Raw genomic sequence first — 14,643 nt, forward strand, 5'->3', positions numbered from 1 at the left:
CAGATCTCCAATGGTGGCTGGTCAGCGCCAGGCTACAGCAGTGGCGGCACCTGAACGCTCCACCTGAACGCACTACCCCAGGGTCACTTTGCACGCGTCACAGGCCAAAATGAAAGTAGGCAGAGGGCAGAGGGAAATCAGGCAGCTGGCCAGATGACAGTGAAGCTGCAGGCCACAGGAAGCCTGAGTGTGGATCATTATGAAGTAAGACCATAGCAAAGCAGGCATCAAGCCAGAAAAAAGAAATCAGGAATAATGCCAGCCGATCAAAGGTTTGTGGGTCACACAGAAATCAGGCCAGAGAAGGAAATCAGGCTTCAGAACAGACCAACGCCACCTGTGACTCAGAGGGAAGGGAGCTGCGCCTCCCAGGGAAACCAGGTGGCGGGTCGCTCCGGCCGCACCCCCACCGCTCCCTCCCCCGCGGGCCCAGCCTCACTTGAGCTGCTGGGTAATAAGCTCCTCGTCGTTGAGATAGCGCAGCCGCTCCTCCTCCACCAGGGTGCGCTGCCGCTGCAGCGGGTCCTCCTGCCGCCGCGCCGCCTCCGACACGCGCATGCTCAGCTCTGCCTCCGTGCGCTTCAGCAGCGCGCGCACCGACTCCTGGTTCTGTAGCTGCGGGACGCACGGACGGATGGACCCGGGTGGGGGGAGCGGAGGCGCGCGGCAGGGGAAGGGCCGGGAGAAGGCGGGTAGAGGATTGCCCAATCCAGGGCGGGGCTCGGCAGAAGATGCAGCTGCTTGGCTCCGCCTCAGGCAGCAGCGAAGGGGTGGGATGGCGAAGGGCAGGGGCAGAGGGCTAAGTTCTAGGGAAGAACAGAGGCAGGAGGAGAACGGATGGGGATCGTGGAGGGGGGAACGTTTAAATGGGCCATGCAAAGGGGCAGCTGCATGGCTGTGGCCGCAAGCAGCAGTGACGGGGTGGTTATTGCAGGGGGAGGAGGGCAAGGTTAAGTTCTGGGGAATATGAGGCAGGAGAAGGGGTTGGGAATATTTGCGGGACAGGGTGTGGCCCTATGTAGGTCCCTGCCGACAGTGCGGCCGCATGGTTGTCGCTTCCATCATCTCGGAATGGGGACGGGACTGGAATGAAGGACTCAAGCGCTGGCGTTTGACAGAGCTTCCACGGCTGGGACAGGAAGACTAAGTTAACCATTGATCCAACCCAGTTCCAAGCCTGAATGGCGGGAGTGGGCAAGATCTTATCTTTTGCCCAGATGGCAATTCTCTGCCCCCTCCCCAGCCTGTCTCTGCTCATTATCCTCACCTGACGGGCCCTGGGCCCGCTTGAGGAGCGGACACGGCGATGCCAAGCTCCTGACAGGTGGGACCATCTGCCAGGCAGGGCCGGGGGAGACTGTCAGGGCTCAGGAGGGAGGAGCTGAGGGGACTTGGGGGAAGGGCTCTCGCTGACTTAGGGAAAGGGTTGCAGGGCAGGAAGGAACTGGAACTGCCCCGAGGGATTCTGACGAAGGAGGGGTTCAGTGGGTGACTGGGTATCCAGGAGGGCGATGGGGACTCGGGGAAGGAGAAGGAGGGCTCAATGAGGGGGATACGGGCGAGGGGTAGGGCCTTGGTGAGGAAGCGGAGGTTCAGCGAGGGGGCGGAAGCTCAAGAAAGGGGAAGGGGAGAAAGGGTTCGGAGAGAGATCAGTGAGCGGCGAAGGACTCGGGCGTGGGAGCTCTGGGAAAAGGATGAGGTAGTAGGGGATGGGACGGGACTTGTGGCAAGGGGCTTCGACCAGTAGGTGGGCGTTGGTGGGGCGGTGCCCGGGACGGGGCGGTACCTGGAGCTTGCGCAACTGCTGGAGCTGGCCGCGCAAGTCACTGGCGCTGTTCTGCAGGCCTCGCAGGTGAAGCTGCATCTGCAGCCGGCTAACGGCGGTAGGCTGCCCTGCCTGGGTGCTGCTGGCCGAGGGCGGGGGCGGGCCGGACACGGGGGTGGCCCCGCTGCTCCGGCCGCCTGACCCACAGGCTGCAGAGGACCACGAGGATGGGAGAAAGTGAACAAACTGTGAGCCTGGGAAGGACTGGGCTGGGACGGGGTCCTCCCTACTCTCCGCCACATAGCCAGAGAACCCCGTGGCTCTGACTACCTGCCCCAAGTGGCCAGCCCTAAGGGTGGGGACCAAAGTGCCAGGGCAAAGACCTCTTGGGCTAAGGCCAGTGATGTAGCTATTGCTTAATCCCCACTTTATAGATTAGGAAACAGGCTCTGAGAGAACAAGGATGGGGGTGGGGGAGGGTCACTCACGTGCTGAGGGGGTAGCTGCTCCGTTGGAGCCTTCAATCTTCTCACTGTGGCACAGGGAAAAAAGCCATTAGGGGGTCCAGGCCAGCCCCAGACCTCCAGAGTTGGGTGGGACCTTAGATGTCATCTCCTCCAGCTCTCTGATATCAGGATAGAGTCCCAGAGAAGGGAAGGGATTCACCCAGGGTCACCCAGTGAGACACTGGCAGGGCCGATGCCCATTTCCCCTTCCTTCTGCTCCACCCCCAGGCCCTGGCAGTGGTGTTGGGAGAGGGGCCTCACCTGGGGGTCTCAGGCTCAGAGCCTCGCAGTAAGGCGCTCTGCACCAGGCCTGTGAGGCTGGCAATCTGCTTCTCCATAGCCTCCATGCGCTCCCTGGGGAGGAAGGGGGTCTGGGCAACCTCGCCTCTGAGCATAGGGTCTCTCCTGCCCAGCCCCCCATTCCTAAATTGGTAACCAGAAGAAACACCGTCCCATCCCTGGCTGCCAAAACACAGACAATGCAAAGGGCCCCAGTGCCTAAGGATCAAGTCCAAAGCTTCCCACCTCACCTTTCACTCCCTCCCTAAAGGCTGCATGATCTCTCCATGCCTGGCAATGCTTTCCCCTGCCTGCTCTGCCTTTCTCCTGACCCCCTCCCAAAAACATTCCACAGACCCCAGGAGCCCCAAGGATCCCCTCCTTCCACACCACCCTGGTCTCCCCACTAGACCAGGACAGGAACTGGGTTTGCCCAGCTTGGCATTGACAGTACCCTGTGCAGTGCCTGGCACACAGGCCATGTAAGAGCTGTGTGAAGGCCAATGGCTTCTCACTGCTCAGCAGTGCTGCCTGAGGGCACAGGTTACCTACTGCCCTGGTTACCTTCTCCAGCCCTGCACCCTTAGGAGGGGACTGAGTGATGGGCAGGGGCTTCTCAGCCTGGAGGCTAGGTACCCGAATGTGCTCCTTTCCCCGTCACCATTTCTCAACAGCACCCTCCTCCCCAGTGGACTTCAGCTGTCCCGGTGCTGGACAGCTCTCACTGCTGCAAACTCTTAAGCTGGAAAACCACTAAAAGTGGTTCAGCCCCTCAATTTTACAGTTGGGGAAACCGAAGCTTAAAAAATGGATGCAAACACAAGTCTCCAGACTCCTCGTCTGGGGACCTCTCAACTACCCCCTTGAGTCTTGCGGATGGGAGAAAAATGACAAGCTGGTCTTTCCAATGCCCTCCCTACCACATCCAAGATGCTTTCTGGCGACCCTTCAAGACTACTCAAGGTCTCCAAAGGACTCCGGGATCTCAGTCCAGGACACACACCTGCCACGGACTCTGCCGTGCACCCTCTCCGCAGCGCACCCCCCAACCCCAGTCCCTGAAGCCTGATTAACGTCCCTCACCTGGTCTCCGTGTCCTTGGCTGGCACTGGCGGCCCGAACCCAACCAGCGAGCGCTCCCCAGGCCCAGGGAAGAGCTCCGAAGGGGGAGCTCCGGCCGTCGAGGCGCTCCCCGCGCTGCGGGTCTTCCCTCCAGGACTCTCGGCGAAGACGGACGAGGAGCCCGAGTCCTTGCGGAAGGACTGGCGCACTGGCGAGCCGCGGCTGGGCGGCCCCGAGTAGGGGCTGTGCGGCGGCGGGGGGCCTCCGGGGGGCCCTGCCACGTCGGCCAGCTTCTGCGGTGACGAGGGCGGCAGGCGGAAGCCGTAGCCGTCGCCGTACAGCGGGCCGCCGCCGCCGCCCGCAGCCTTGTACAGGGAGTCCTCCAGATCGGACTGCAGAGCGGCGGCGGAGTAGGTGCTTAGCGAGCGCACCGAGCCGCGCTTGTAGAGGCCGCCAGCTCCCGGGTAGGCAAACGGGTCGCCGGCGGCCGCGGCCAGGCTCAGACGGCCCTCGTGCAGTAGCCCGTAGGGGTCGGCATAGAGACCCTCGCCCTTCACCAGCACCATGCCGCCCGCCTTGCCCGCCAGGTCCTCGTCCGGCTTCACGTCGCGCCGCTCCAGGATGGCGCTGGGGCTGGGGCTGACGCCCTGGGCGGGCGGGGCGCCTCCCAGCCTTTCGGCCGCGTGGTGCACCGGGCTGCCGGCGTACGAGGGCGGGCGCCCCCCGGCGTACGAGAGACGCGAGCGCGACGGCGAGCCGGACTGCAGCCCGGCTGGCAGCCCCGACGGCAGCCCGGGCGGCGGCGAGCCTGACGCCAGGTGAGGCGCTGGCGACAGATTGTTGAGGCGCCGCGTGGGCGACGACTCCCGCGACGCGTACACCATCTCTCTCTGCGCAGAAGACAGCCCGGAACCCCACGGGGCTGGTCACCAAGAACACCCCTGCCCCTTGCTTGAGCAGCCAGCATCTCCTCCCTGACGCTTAGGAAGTCCCTTCAGGTCTCAGCCCTCCCTCCATCCTGCTGCGTCTAGGGCCACTTCCCCATCAGGGTTTCCAGCATGGCGGAAAAGGTGGCTGATGAAGAGGCACCAGAGGGGTAACCTTCAGCTCAGCTACCGTGAGGGGTGGGAAGTAGAAGGGGAAGCGGTGGCTCCAGCTCCTGAGAGAGGCCTTAGAATATCTGGAGGCAAATTAGCAAAATCTCAAGTGGACAGGCCCGGAATGGAGAGGAAAGTAGCAGGTGGGAGAGCGGCTCTTCCCTAATCCCTCAGCCCCTATGCTCCCTTCTCCAAAACTGGCCCTGGTTCCCGATGACAACTCCCCAGACCCTGCTCCCCTGGACCCCATGTGCCCAGCCTCCCCAATGCCCTGGGCATGCCCAGCCATACCCGGAGGTCCCCGTTGGTGAGGTGTGAGCCAGGGAAGGCAGCGTAGAGGGGCTCCTTCCTATAGATCTTGATTATACTGCGGTCCTGGATGTCCCTAGGAGAGGCGGGGAGACAGGGGTCACCACCCATTCCCCCAGCCGTGCACAATGAGAAGGGGTGGCTTCTCCAGGCCAAGAGAAGAGGGGTGGCCAGAGGCACCGGGAGCCCCAACTCTTTCCTAAATCCTTTGCTCAGGTTGCCTGCCACAAGCACACACCCCGAGCAACCTCCACCCCGGCCTCTTCCTGGTCTCAGGCGCCATTTTCAGGTTAGCTCGAAGCAAAGGGAACCAGCGGGGGTGGATGATTTAGAGAGGGGGTGGGGCTGAGATGGCCCAGGAAGGGGCGGGGCGGTAGGGCTCTGGGAGGGGAGGGGAAAGGCTGAGATCGGGTCAGGAAGGAGCTGGGGAAGGGCCGGCGGGGTCCAGCACCCGGCAGAGGAGGAGTGTGGGAAAGCCCTCCCGCATCCCCCTGGGGCTACGCCCACCGGACGTCCTCCAGCTCGTAGAAGACGTTGCGAGCCTCGTCTTTGATGAGGATGGCGGTATTGGGCGACTTAAGCATGCCCATGGTGAGCTTCTGCGGGAACATATGCGCGATGAGTGCGTGCAGCGTGTCCAGGCTGCTGACCTCGTGCGTGATGTGCACGCGCCGAGTCTCCTCCCCGAACTGCAGGAACAGCACCCCTGCGAAGGAGACACCGCCCTCGCTGTCACTGCCGCCGTCTCCACGCCGCCCTCCAGGAGAACTCGGGGAGCTTTCGGGAGCTGCGCCAGCCCCGCAGCGGCAGGGTCTGAGGCCAGACGCCGCCCCCGAGTGCAGGTGCACCCAGGCACCTCTCATGCTGCCGGCGGGGGCGCCAGGCCGGGTCTCCGGCCTCTCAAGGCACTCACTGGACTCCAAGCAGTTGGAGGAATTTGGACAAGGAAATGGAAGTGGGGGTAGGAGCAGGTGGGACGGAAACTGAGAGGAAGTGAGCTGATAGAGAGGTTGGAGAGAGTTAGAGAAGGGAGATGGGAGAGAAGGGAGGGATGAAAGAAAGGGACAGAAAAGGAAGCAGGAGGGAGACAGAAGGCTTGGAGGAAAAGGGGTCGGGTGGGGGTGCTGAGGGCAAGAGAGAGATGGAGAGAGCTGGGGTTGCTGGTGGAGAGAGAGCAGAGCTTGAGGCGAGGTGGCATGCTGCAGGGGAGGAGGGGGCTCTAGGGAGTGAAGAGCAGAGGGAGGAGCCTGTGCCGGGAGGGAGGGTGGACCGGGCGGGCAGTACCTGGGGAGCGCAGCTTGGTCTGGCTGGCGGAGCGGGAAAGAGGCAGGCTCTGTCGGAAGCGGTTCATCCTGCTGAAACCCAGGGGCAGCTCGGCCTCCGACATGGTCTCCAGCGACTCGGCCGAGGCGTACGACAGCTTTGCCGCCTGGTCTGCCAGCCCGGGCTGGGCTCCCTGAGTGTGGCGTGAGCTGCGGGTCTGCAGGGGCCAGGCAGGGCGACAGGAATCAAGGATGAGCACCCCCCCTTTACTTGTCACTGCCCATATCCAGGCCTGGGAAGGTCCTGCCAGCCAGCGACACCCAAACAGATTACAGACTCCTGGCATGGCCAAAAGAGAGTTCCCCAGTCTCTCCCAGCCTTGGCCTCCCTGGGACACCTGGCAGGTAAGGAGTGGGCAAAGGACCCAGGCACCCTGGGAAGACAGACAAGAGGCCATGTGAGTGGGAGTCATGGGCACGGCTGCTATTTCAGGCTTCCGAAGAACAACAACAACACAAATTTGTTACCGAGGTGAGCAGCAGAATAGTTGAGCAAATTGGGGAATTAGTTCCAGACATTAATTAAGTGGTGGGTTTGTGAGCGGATAATTTATTCTTCATGGAGTTCAGAGGGTGGGGGTGGGGGTGGGAAGCAGGGCCCAGGGAGAAAGCAAAGAGAGTTGGGACCCCAGGATCCCAGCTTTGAGGGGATGCAGACCCTGACAGAGCTGGACAGAGGGAATGTCCTTGATTTAGGGTGACTGAGAAAACTATCCCAAACTCCTCAAAGCCAGCTGGACCTGGATTTGAGATGACCTGCCCAGTGCCCACAATGCACATGTTAAGTCTGATGTGACACACATGCACACATGACACATGTGCCAGGCCTCAGCCCCTCCTTGCAGGGCACATGCTGCCACACAGCCAGCCAGCCTCCCCCAGGACCCTCTGAGAGACAGCAGCCACTTCTCTGAAGCTGTAGCTGAGGCTGGTATCTGGCTGGGGGTAGGGAAGGATGTCAAAGGATAGCTTGATGGCTCTCTCCGTGGGGGAGGAGGAGTCAGGATTATTTCAACCACACTTTAAGAGCCTACTTTTGGCTGAAACCTGGGGATGTCACTCAGGACCACAGCCCCTGACATTCTGCCCTAGTCCCTGGGCAAGAAATCTGGTGGTTGTACAGAAACTGATACAAGGAGTGAGGTAATGAATCCGATCTACATCTTTTCATGTTATGTGCATTATATACACATATGTATTACATATACATATACTGTCAAGAAATAATGTTGCCCAATTATATTTTTTTGTAAAACAAATTGTCTATTTTTAACAACAAATCACTCAAAACCATTAACACTGGTTATCTCAGGGTTGACAATTTTCTTTTTTTACTTTATAGATTTCTCTACAAAACTGTGTGAATAGATTCCTTTTATAATTAAAAAAAAAGACAACAATAAAATATCTCTAAAAAGGAATCATTTATTCTCCTCTTCAGCTCCCTCTCTCCCCAGTTCCTGATTTACCCCTAATTAATCTCCATCTTCATATTAACTCAATTTAATGTTCCAATTGGATTAGCACTCTTAAAGGGAGAGCATCGTCTTCTGATGGGCAGTATCCCAGCTGTACCCAAGGTGGCCTTGAGGGTTTGGGGACCATAATAGATCAGATGTGAGGATCAGGAAGCTTCCCCTCTCAAGCACAATGCCTTGACCACTGGGTGGGTGTGGGTCTTGGCAGGAGGAAGGCAGCATAGAAACAGGCTGGGGGCAGCAGGGAGGGGCCACTTGTGCTTGTGACCGAGAGGCTATGGCTCAGCTCTAGGCTGACCACCAGTGCCAGCCCACACCCCTCTGTCTCACCTTCATCCCAGCTGAAGGGCGGGGAGCTCTGCAGCAGTGTGGGGAACCAGGTCTGGTCTAGTGGTCATGGGGTTGCCTGGCAACTAAAAGGTCAGTGGTTGCCAGGCTGGTGCAGATGAGGGGCTACAGAATTCAGGCAGCATGAGGCAGCCAGCAATGATGAAGAGTAGGGGGTGGCCATGGTGGCAGGGGGGACACCAGTGAGGTGCCAGTAAGGAGGTGGAACAGGGGTCCAAATGAAGGGAGGCAGGGCAGGGATCCTGGGGGTTGCTGCCTGCCAAGAAGGCAGAAACCAAAACCCTGGGAGAAGAGATGCCCACATTCCCTGCTCCACCACTTCCTGGCCCCATGGGCATCTTTCCATTCTCACAGCCTGTACAGAAAACCCTCTCGAGAGGAGGGAAAACCTGCTGCCACTTCTCTCCATCCTTGGGCTGAGACAATAGGGCAGAGGAAAGTGAAACATCCAGAAGGACTTCCCCACTGTAAGGGAGATGGCAGAAGAACAAAACAGTGAGTCAAGCAGAACTCTCCAAAGATAGGACAGGGGTCGCCATGGGAGGTAGAGAGCGCCTATCACCAGGGTGCTTCAGGGAGTGAGTGCTCATGGATCTGAGATTCCCAGAGGTTGTCCATAGACTAGGAGTCACTTGGGAGCTTTTTAAAATACCCTTTCCAGGACCCCATATTCACTGAACCAGAATCTCTGGGGATTGGAGCCTGGGGTTCGAGATTTTTGACAAGTTCCTAAGGCGATTCTGATTTCTAGGTTTGAGAATCAAGGCAGAGTCCATGATTCAGTAGCTAATGAGGTGAGCTACCATGTAGGGCTCACCAGGAGCCAGGCACTGCCAGGAACATGCATCCCCTCTTTTTTTTCTCTTTCTTTTCTTTCCTTTCTTTCTTTTCTTTCTTTTTTTTTTCTGAGATACGGCCTTGCTCTGTCACCCAGGCTGGAGCGCAGTGGTGCGAACATAGCTCACTGCAGCCTCAATCTCCCATACTCAAGTGATCCTTCCACCTCAGCCTCTCTCCTCAGCCAACAAGTTCTCACTACATTGCCCAGGCTGGTCTCGAACTCCTGGGCTCAAGCGTTCCACATGCCTCGGCCTCCGAAAGTGCTGGGATTACAGGCATGAGCCAGCACATCCGGCCTTTTTTTCCTGTCTTTACAACAATTACATGATGCAGACATTGTCGTTCCACTCTACAGAGGAGAAACCACGGCTGACAGGATATGTAACTTGCCCCAGATCACCAAGCTAGTTAGCAGCACACTGGATGGAATTCACCACTAAGCAGCCTGGCTCTTGGGTCCATGCACTTAACCACTACCCTCAACTGCCTCCTCCAAAGAGGCTATGCTTGACACCGTGACTTTGACTCCGTGATTCTCTGATTCAAGGACTTCTTGCAGTGCTAGGAAGAATGCATGCAAGTAAGACACCTGGGGAGTCTGGGTGGGATGCCTCCCACCCGGTCATGATGCCTGGGACTTGGGAGGCCAGAGACTCCAGGAGGCAAGCAGGTGCCTGAGGCTGCTCCCCAAGGGGTCAGCAGGATACCCTGGGAGGGGCAGACAGCTCTCTCAGCTTGGAAAGGCCAGAGCTCAGGAGGAGGCAGGAAGGTACCTATCCCTGAGCTTAGCCCTCCACTTAGATAAAAGGCTTGAGGGTGTAGGACTATGAGTCTCCCGCCTAGCACTGACCAGCCCCCATGGTGGAGAGTAAGAAAAGGAAGAGGGACCCATCACAGTTACAGGGCCTCCCTGGGAGGTGAGATATGAATTCAAAGAAGAGGGCCCACAACAAGGGTCTAGGTCCCTAACTCAGAGCCAGCAGTCTCTCCAGGCTAGGGAAAATGTATGCCATTCCAAAATGCCCCTCAGGGGCTAGGGATGCCTGGGGACTGAGCATTTCTAGCTCAGACCCCCAGCAAGGGTGGCCCAAACTCCCACTCCATCCCCAAGCCCCTGACAGGCAAACCCAGACTCTCCCAAAGCAGCAGCCACAGCCTGCAGCCCCAAGGCCCACCGCCCATACCAGAAGGTGCCCGTGCAGACGCGCACCCCAGCGCAAAGCCTGTGCAAGGGAGAGGCAGCGGCAGGGGAGGGAGAGCACATGCAGTTGTCATGGGAGCAGAGGCATCACACACTGACCTTGAAACTCCAGTAGTTTGGCTGCTGATGGAAATAAGAGAAGAGATGGTTATGAGGGGGCCCAGGAGGGGAAAAGAGGGGCAGGGGCAGGTTAGAGACCCTTGGAACTCAGCACTGAGCCCTAGGACAAGGGCCCTCCACCCTCCCAGGAGCAGGAAGGAAGTCATGCTTGATACATCCATTCTCTGCTGAGACCTGGAACACCATGGTATACCCAGGATGGCCCCAAGCAGGTGCTACAGTGACTCCCCACAGAGTTACCGGTGGGAAAAGGCACAGAGGATGGTGATAGAGCAAACCCATGAGGCAGTCACAAGAGAGGCAGTGACAAAGCTGAGCTATGGGGTCAGAGAAATGGCAGGCCAGGGAACAGTGCTTGGAAGAGGTGGCATTTGAGATGGGTCTGGAAAAATGAGCAGCTGGAGACTGGGAGGAGAGGCCTGCTGGGCAGGGGGTATGGTGTGGGCAAGTGCCCAGGGGCAGACAAGTGGAGACAGAGTTGAGGGAAGTCGCTAGTCCACGTTGGCTGGGGTGCAGCTGGGAAAGTAGCAGATTAGGCTGCAAAGGGTGGGGAGTGGGAGGCTGAGGCCAGAGGATGAGTGGCCATAACTGCTGAGAGAAAGTATTTAGACTTCTGGGTGGACAAGCAGAAAGTGTCTGAATGGAGCAGAGTGGGATGAGAACTAGACCCGGGGCAGGGGTGGATCGGGTGGATCAGGGTGAATGGGGCAGACGTCGGAGGAGGGGGACTAGGGGCCAAGGCCAAGAGAGAGAGGCCTATACAGCATGATGGATCTAGTTTACAGAGCAGAGCAGCCAGATGCCAGGAACCTCACTCACTGGGCAATCAATGGCTGGGGAGCTGGGGGCAGTGAAGGGAGTTGGGGAGACTGGGTATGGTGGCTGGCTGGCTGATTGAGGAGTGCTCCTCACATCCCTCTTAGCATCCCTAGAATGGGGAGCTGGAGAGTCCCCCTCATGTGCAGTAACCGAGGGTTGCCCTTCCTTCCCTAGAGACCAGAAGGCCCTTCCAGATGGCTTAATACAAGGAAGGAGCAGCCCTGGGGCTGGGTTGGTTCTTGGCAAAGCCGAGGCACCCTGCTGACCGGTGCCAGCCTCAGCAGGGAGATGGAGGCAGCAGATGGCCTGGCCCGGGGGTGCCTGGCACGAGCAGACAAGATCCCCAGGCCTTAGAGCCACTGGCAGAGGACAGGGACATCCAGGGCACCCGTGGGGGAAGAAACACCATGACAGGGTGTCCTGGGCCACCTGAATGCTTTCCTGGCAGGGAGGAGGTGGCAGGGGCTGAGTCGAGGGGCACTCTGGCTGGAGGCTTTACCTAAGGCAGACCTTTGGGGTGGGGGTGACACTGGGCTGGGGCTGGGACCAAGAGGGTCATTTGCCAGGACCCCCTCCTACGCCATCATCCCCATCATTCCCCCAACATTCACTCTGGAAAACAAACAACAAACAAACAAACAAACAGTCACATACCAGGCAGGAGAAGGGGACAACAAAGTCTGTAGTCTGTGTCCCAGCCAATGCCTGGAATCATCTCTGGACTGAGGCCACCCCCAGTGGTGCTAGGGGATGCCCACAGGTACTGAGGGTATGGGAGACCAGAGGCCAAGTAACAGGCTCCAGCTGCAGCTGACTGTGGCCTGGGGAAGGGGAGGGGTAGCAAAGGGAGTGGGCAGGCAGAGGGCACCGGAAGGTTTATGAGGACAGTCACATCTGTAGACAGCGGTGATGGACCGCTCTGCAGAGAAGGTCTCGAGTCCCTCACCCACCACTACTATGACACCAGGCACGGGTGGCACACACATGGGCCACCCATAGCTCCCTGCAACATGCAGGCTCACACACAGCTGAGCACAGACTCTTAGACACATCTTCTGATAAGGACATCTCCACAGACACCCAGAGCGACACACACACACACCCCTACTGAGAGAGGGGCTCCCCAGTCAGAAACAGCCCTGGAAACAAACAGAAACTCAGAGACAGAGACATTCACACATAGACCGCCCCCACTCATACACAAACGTGTTCCCCTCCCTCCAGGCCCCTGCCTCGCTTACACACTCTCACAAGCACCACAGCCAGTCACAGAGGACAAGAGGTGCTGATAGCATTCAACTCACCCTCAAAACACCACAGCCACAGAAACAGAGACACAGTGCCCACCCACAGTGAGACATGCACCCCGGCTATCGAAACACACACAAAGCAATGCACACACCACGCGCACACACACACACACACGGCCTCAGAGCCACCCATGTACAAAGAGAAAGCCCCTGGTCAGGGTGTCACTGTCCCATGCCTATCATGTCCCAGATATCATGAGTCAGGGAGGTGACCTCTGATGCAAAAGAGATAGAAGATGTCCTGTCTCCCACCCTGCCACCAATGTCAACACATCAGACTCAGGGTACCTTGTTCGGATGACTGGGGCCCACCTCGTTGTCCTGGGAGGGAGATAAGGACAGGGCCTACCACAGCCACACTGGCTATGGCCTCCACGTGGGCCTGCCCCAGGGTCCCAAGGCTGTGCACATCCATGGGGCAGTCACCTGGAAGGGACATATCACTAGCAGCAGCCAAGGGAGAGGACTGAGTGGCATCAGTGCCATAGGAAAGACCAGTCAAGCCCCTCAAAGGATAAAGATGGAAGAGGGGCTGCACTTGTGGCGGTCACTTGGATGCATGAGAGATGTTGAGATCAAAATCTGGAGCTTCAGGCTCTGATCTGTAGAGCACGTGAGTGAATCCTGCCCCTCCATCATCTGTCCTCCCTCTGGAAAGTGGGAAGAATGATCCTCTTTCATGTTGGCCCCACCAGGAACGAGACACAGTCTCTTGGCAACTCAGTGTCTCTGGTGAGATAAACTGAGGTGGGGGAGGCCTCCGGGGATATCACCCATCCCCTTCTCTGTCTCTTTCCAGGATTTTAACCCATGGGACAGACTAGGGTGACTGAGAGCAAAGGGCTCCTCCCCTGTTCTTTAAGGTGGGACATTCCTAGTCACTCTCCTTCCAACTTCCAGCGCCCTTTACCTCCTCACCCCTTTCCAGGGTGTCTGTTCCTCCTGCTGTGCCCAGTACAGTACCTGGTGGATAGCAGGTGCTCAACAAGTATGTGATGATGAATGAATGTCAATAAAATAGGACCGAGCCATGAGTGGAGGGTGGGATCTCTGAATGCTCAGGTCTGGCACCACTCCCTCCATCTCCTGGCACCCAGCACTGCTCAGCCTTCTGGGCCTTTTCCCTGGGAATTTCCCAACACCAGAAACCCCCCAGTCAGGAGGGCAGAGGGCAGGGAGGGTCAGGAGAGGTCTGGCTGTCCACCCCAAGCCAAATCTTCCAGTACCAAAGCTGCCCCCCTCTGCCATAGTCAGGGAGGGGGTCTCACCTTCCCAAAAGACAGTGAAAGGGGGAAATAAATAAAGGGGTGAGTAGGAGAGACCCCAGCAGGGGCAACCACTTGTGGGGAGGAATTTTTTTTTTTTTTTTTTTTTTTTGTATTTTTAGTAGAGATGGGGTTTCACCGTGTTAGCCAGGATGGTCTCGATCTCCTGACCTCGTGATCCACCCGTCTCGGCCTCCCAAAGTGCTGGGATTACAGGCTTGAGCCACCGTGCCTGGCCGGGGAGGAATCTTAAAAGGAGCTGGGGCAAAATGAGAGGTGTTCTAAGAGGGTAAGATGGAAGCATAGGACCCTAGGTACCAGGCTTTGAGAAACGGGAGAGGGGAGTGTCTCTCAAGGCCCCAGGAAGTCAGGCCAGGGAGTCCTCAAACTCCTGGTGAGAAGAGGAAACAGCTTCTTCCCTCTGGGAGTTAAGGAGTTAACTCCCTTCCTCTCTCCTCCATCCTAGCCACTGGTAGCCGAGTTCCTACTTCCCCTGCTGCGGGTCTTTCCCTCCTCAGCCCTCATGCCCTGGGAGTGGAGGGGCTAGGGCCCCTGGGGAGGCTTGGCCCAGCCAGCTGAGGTCTCTTTCCTCCCCTGGGCAGGCATCCCCAGCAGGCTCAGTGAGCGCATGACCCCTTCTTGACCTCAAGCCCCGACCACGCATCTTCCAAGGAGGGAGAGCAACCCACGGGTCCGCACCGGCTCCTTAATCCCCTGGCTCTGCTGCACCGGTGCACACACCCACCTCCCAACTCCCATGAACACGAATCCGTGTAAACACTCGTCCCCCCGGCTGGGGCTAAGCCACTTGCCCCCCATAGGGCGCCTGCCCCCACCGCGATGTATATGCACGACCCTCTCCTCCAGATGTGCGGATGACACTCTCATCTCCTTCCCAATGCAGAGTGTGTGTGTGGGTGGG

At 58.4% G+C, this 14,643-nt stretch overlaps 1 protein-coding gene across 1 annotated transcript in view; it reads right to left on the minus strand.

Annotated features, from left to right (window-relative positions):
- SRCIN1 (SRC kinase signaling inhibitor 1) overlaps positions 1-14,643 on the minus strand; it is a 47,446-nt gene that overhangs the window by 26,022 nt on the left and 6,781 nt on the right. The window contains 9 exon segments of the mRNA XM_017878988.1: positions 440-615; positions 1,787-1,974; positions 2,254-2,297; positions 2,533-2,625; positions 3,634-4,502; positions 5,001-5,094; positions 5,526-5,724; positions 6,303-6,498; positions 10,307-10,327. Of these exon segments, the coding sequence (XP_017734477.1) occupies positions 440-615; positions 1,787-1,974; positions 2,254-2,297; positions 2,533-2,625; positions 3,634-4,502; positions 5,001-5,094; positions 5,526-5,724; positions 6,303-6,498; positions 10,307-10,327 (1,880 nt within the window).

This window comes from Rhinopithecus bieti, unplaced genomic scaffold (assembly GCF_001698545.2).
Source record: "Rhinopithecus bieti isolate Rb0 unplaced genomic scaffold, ASM169854v2 scaffold_10685, whole genome shotgun sequence".
NCBI lineage: Eukaryota > Metazoa > Chordata > Mammalia > Primates > Cercopithecidae > Rhinopithecus > Rhinopithecus bieti.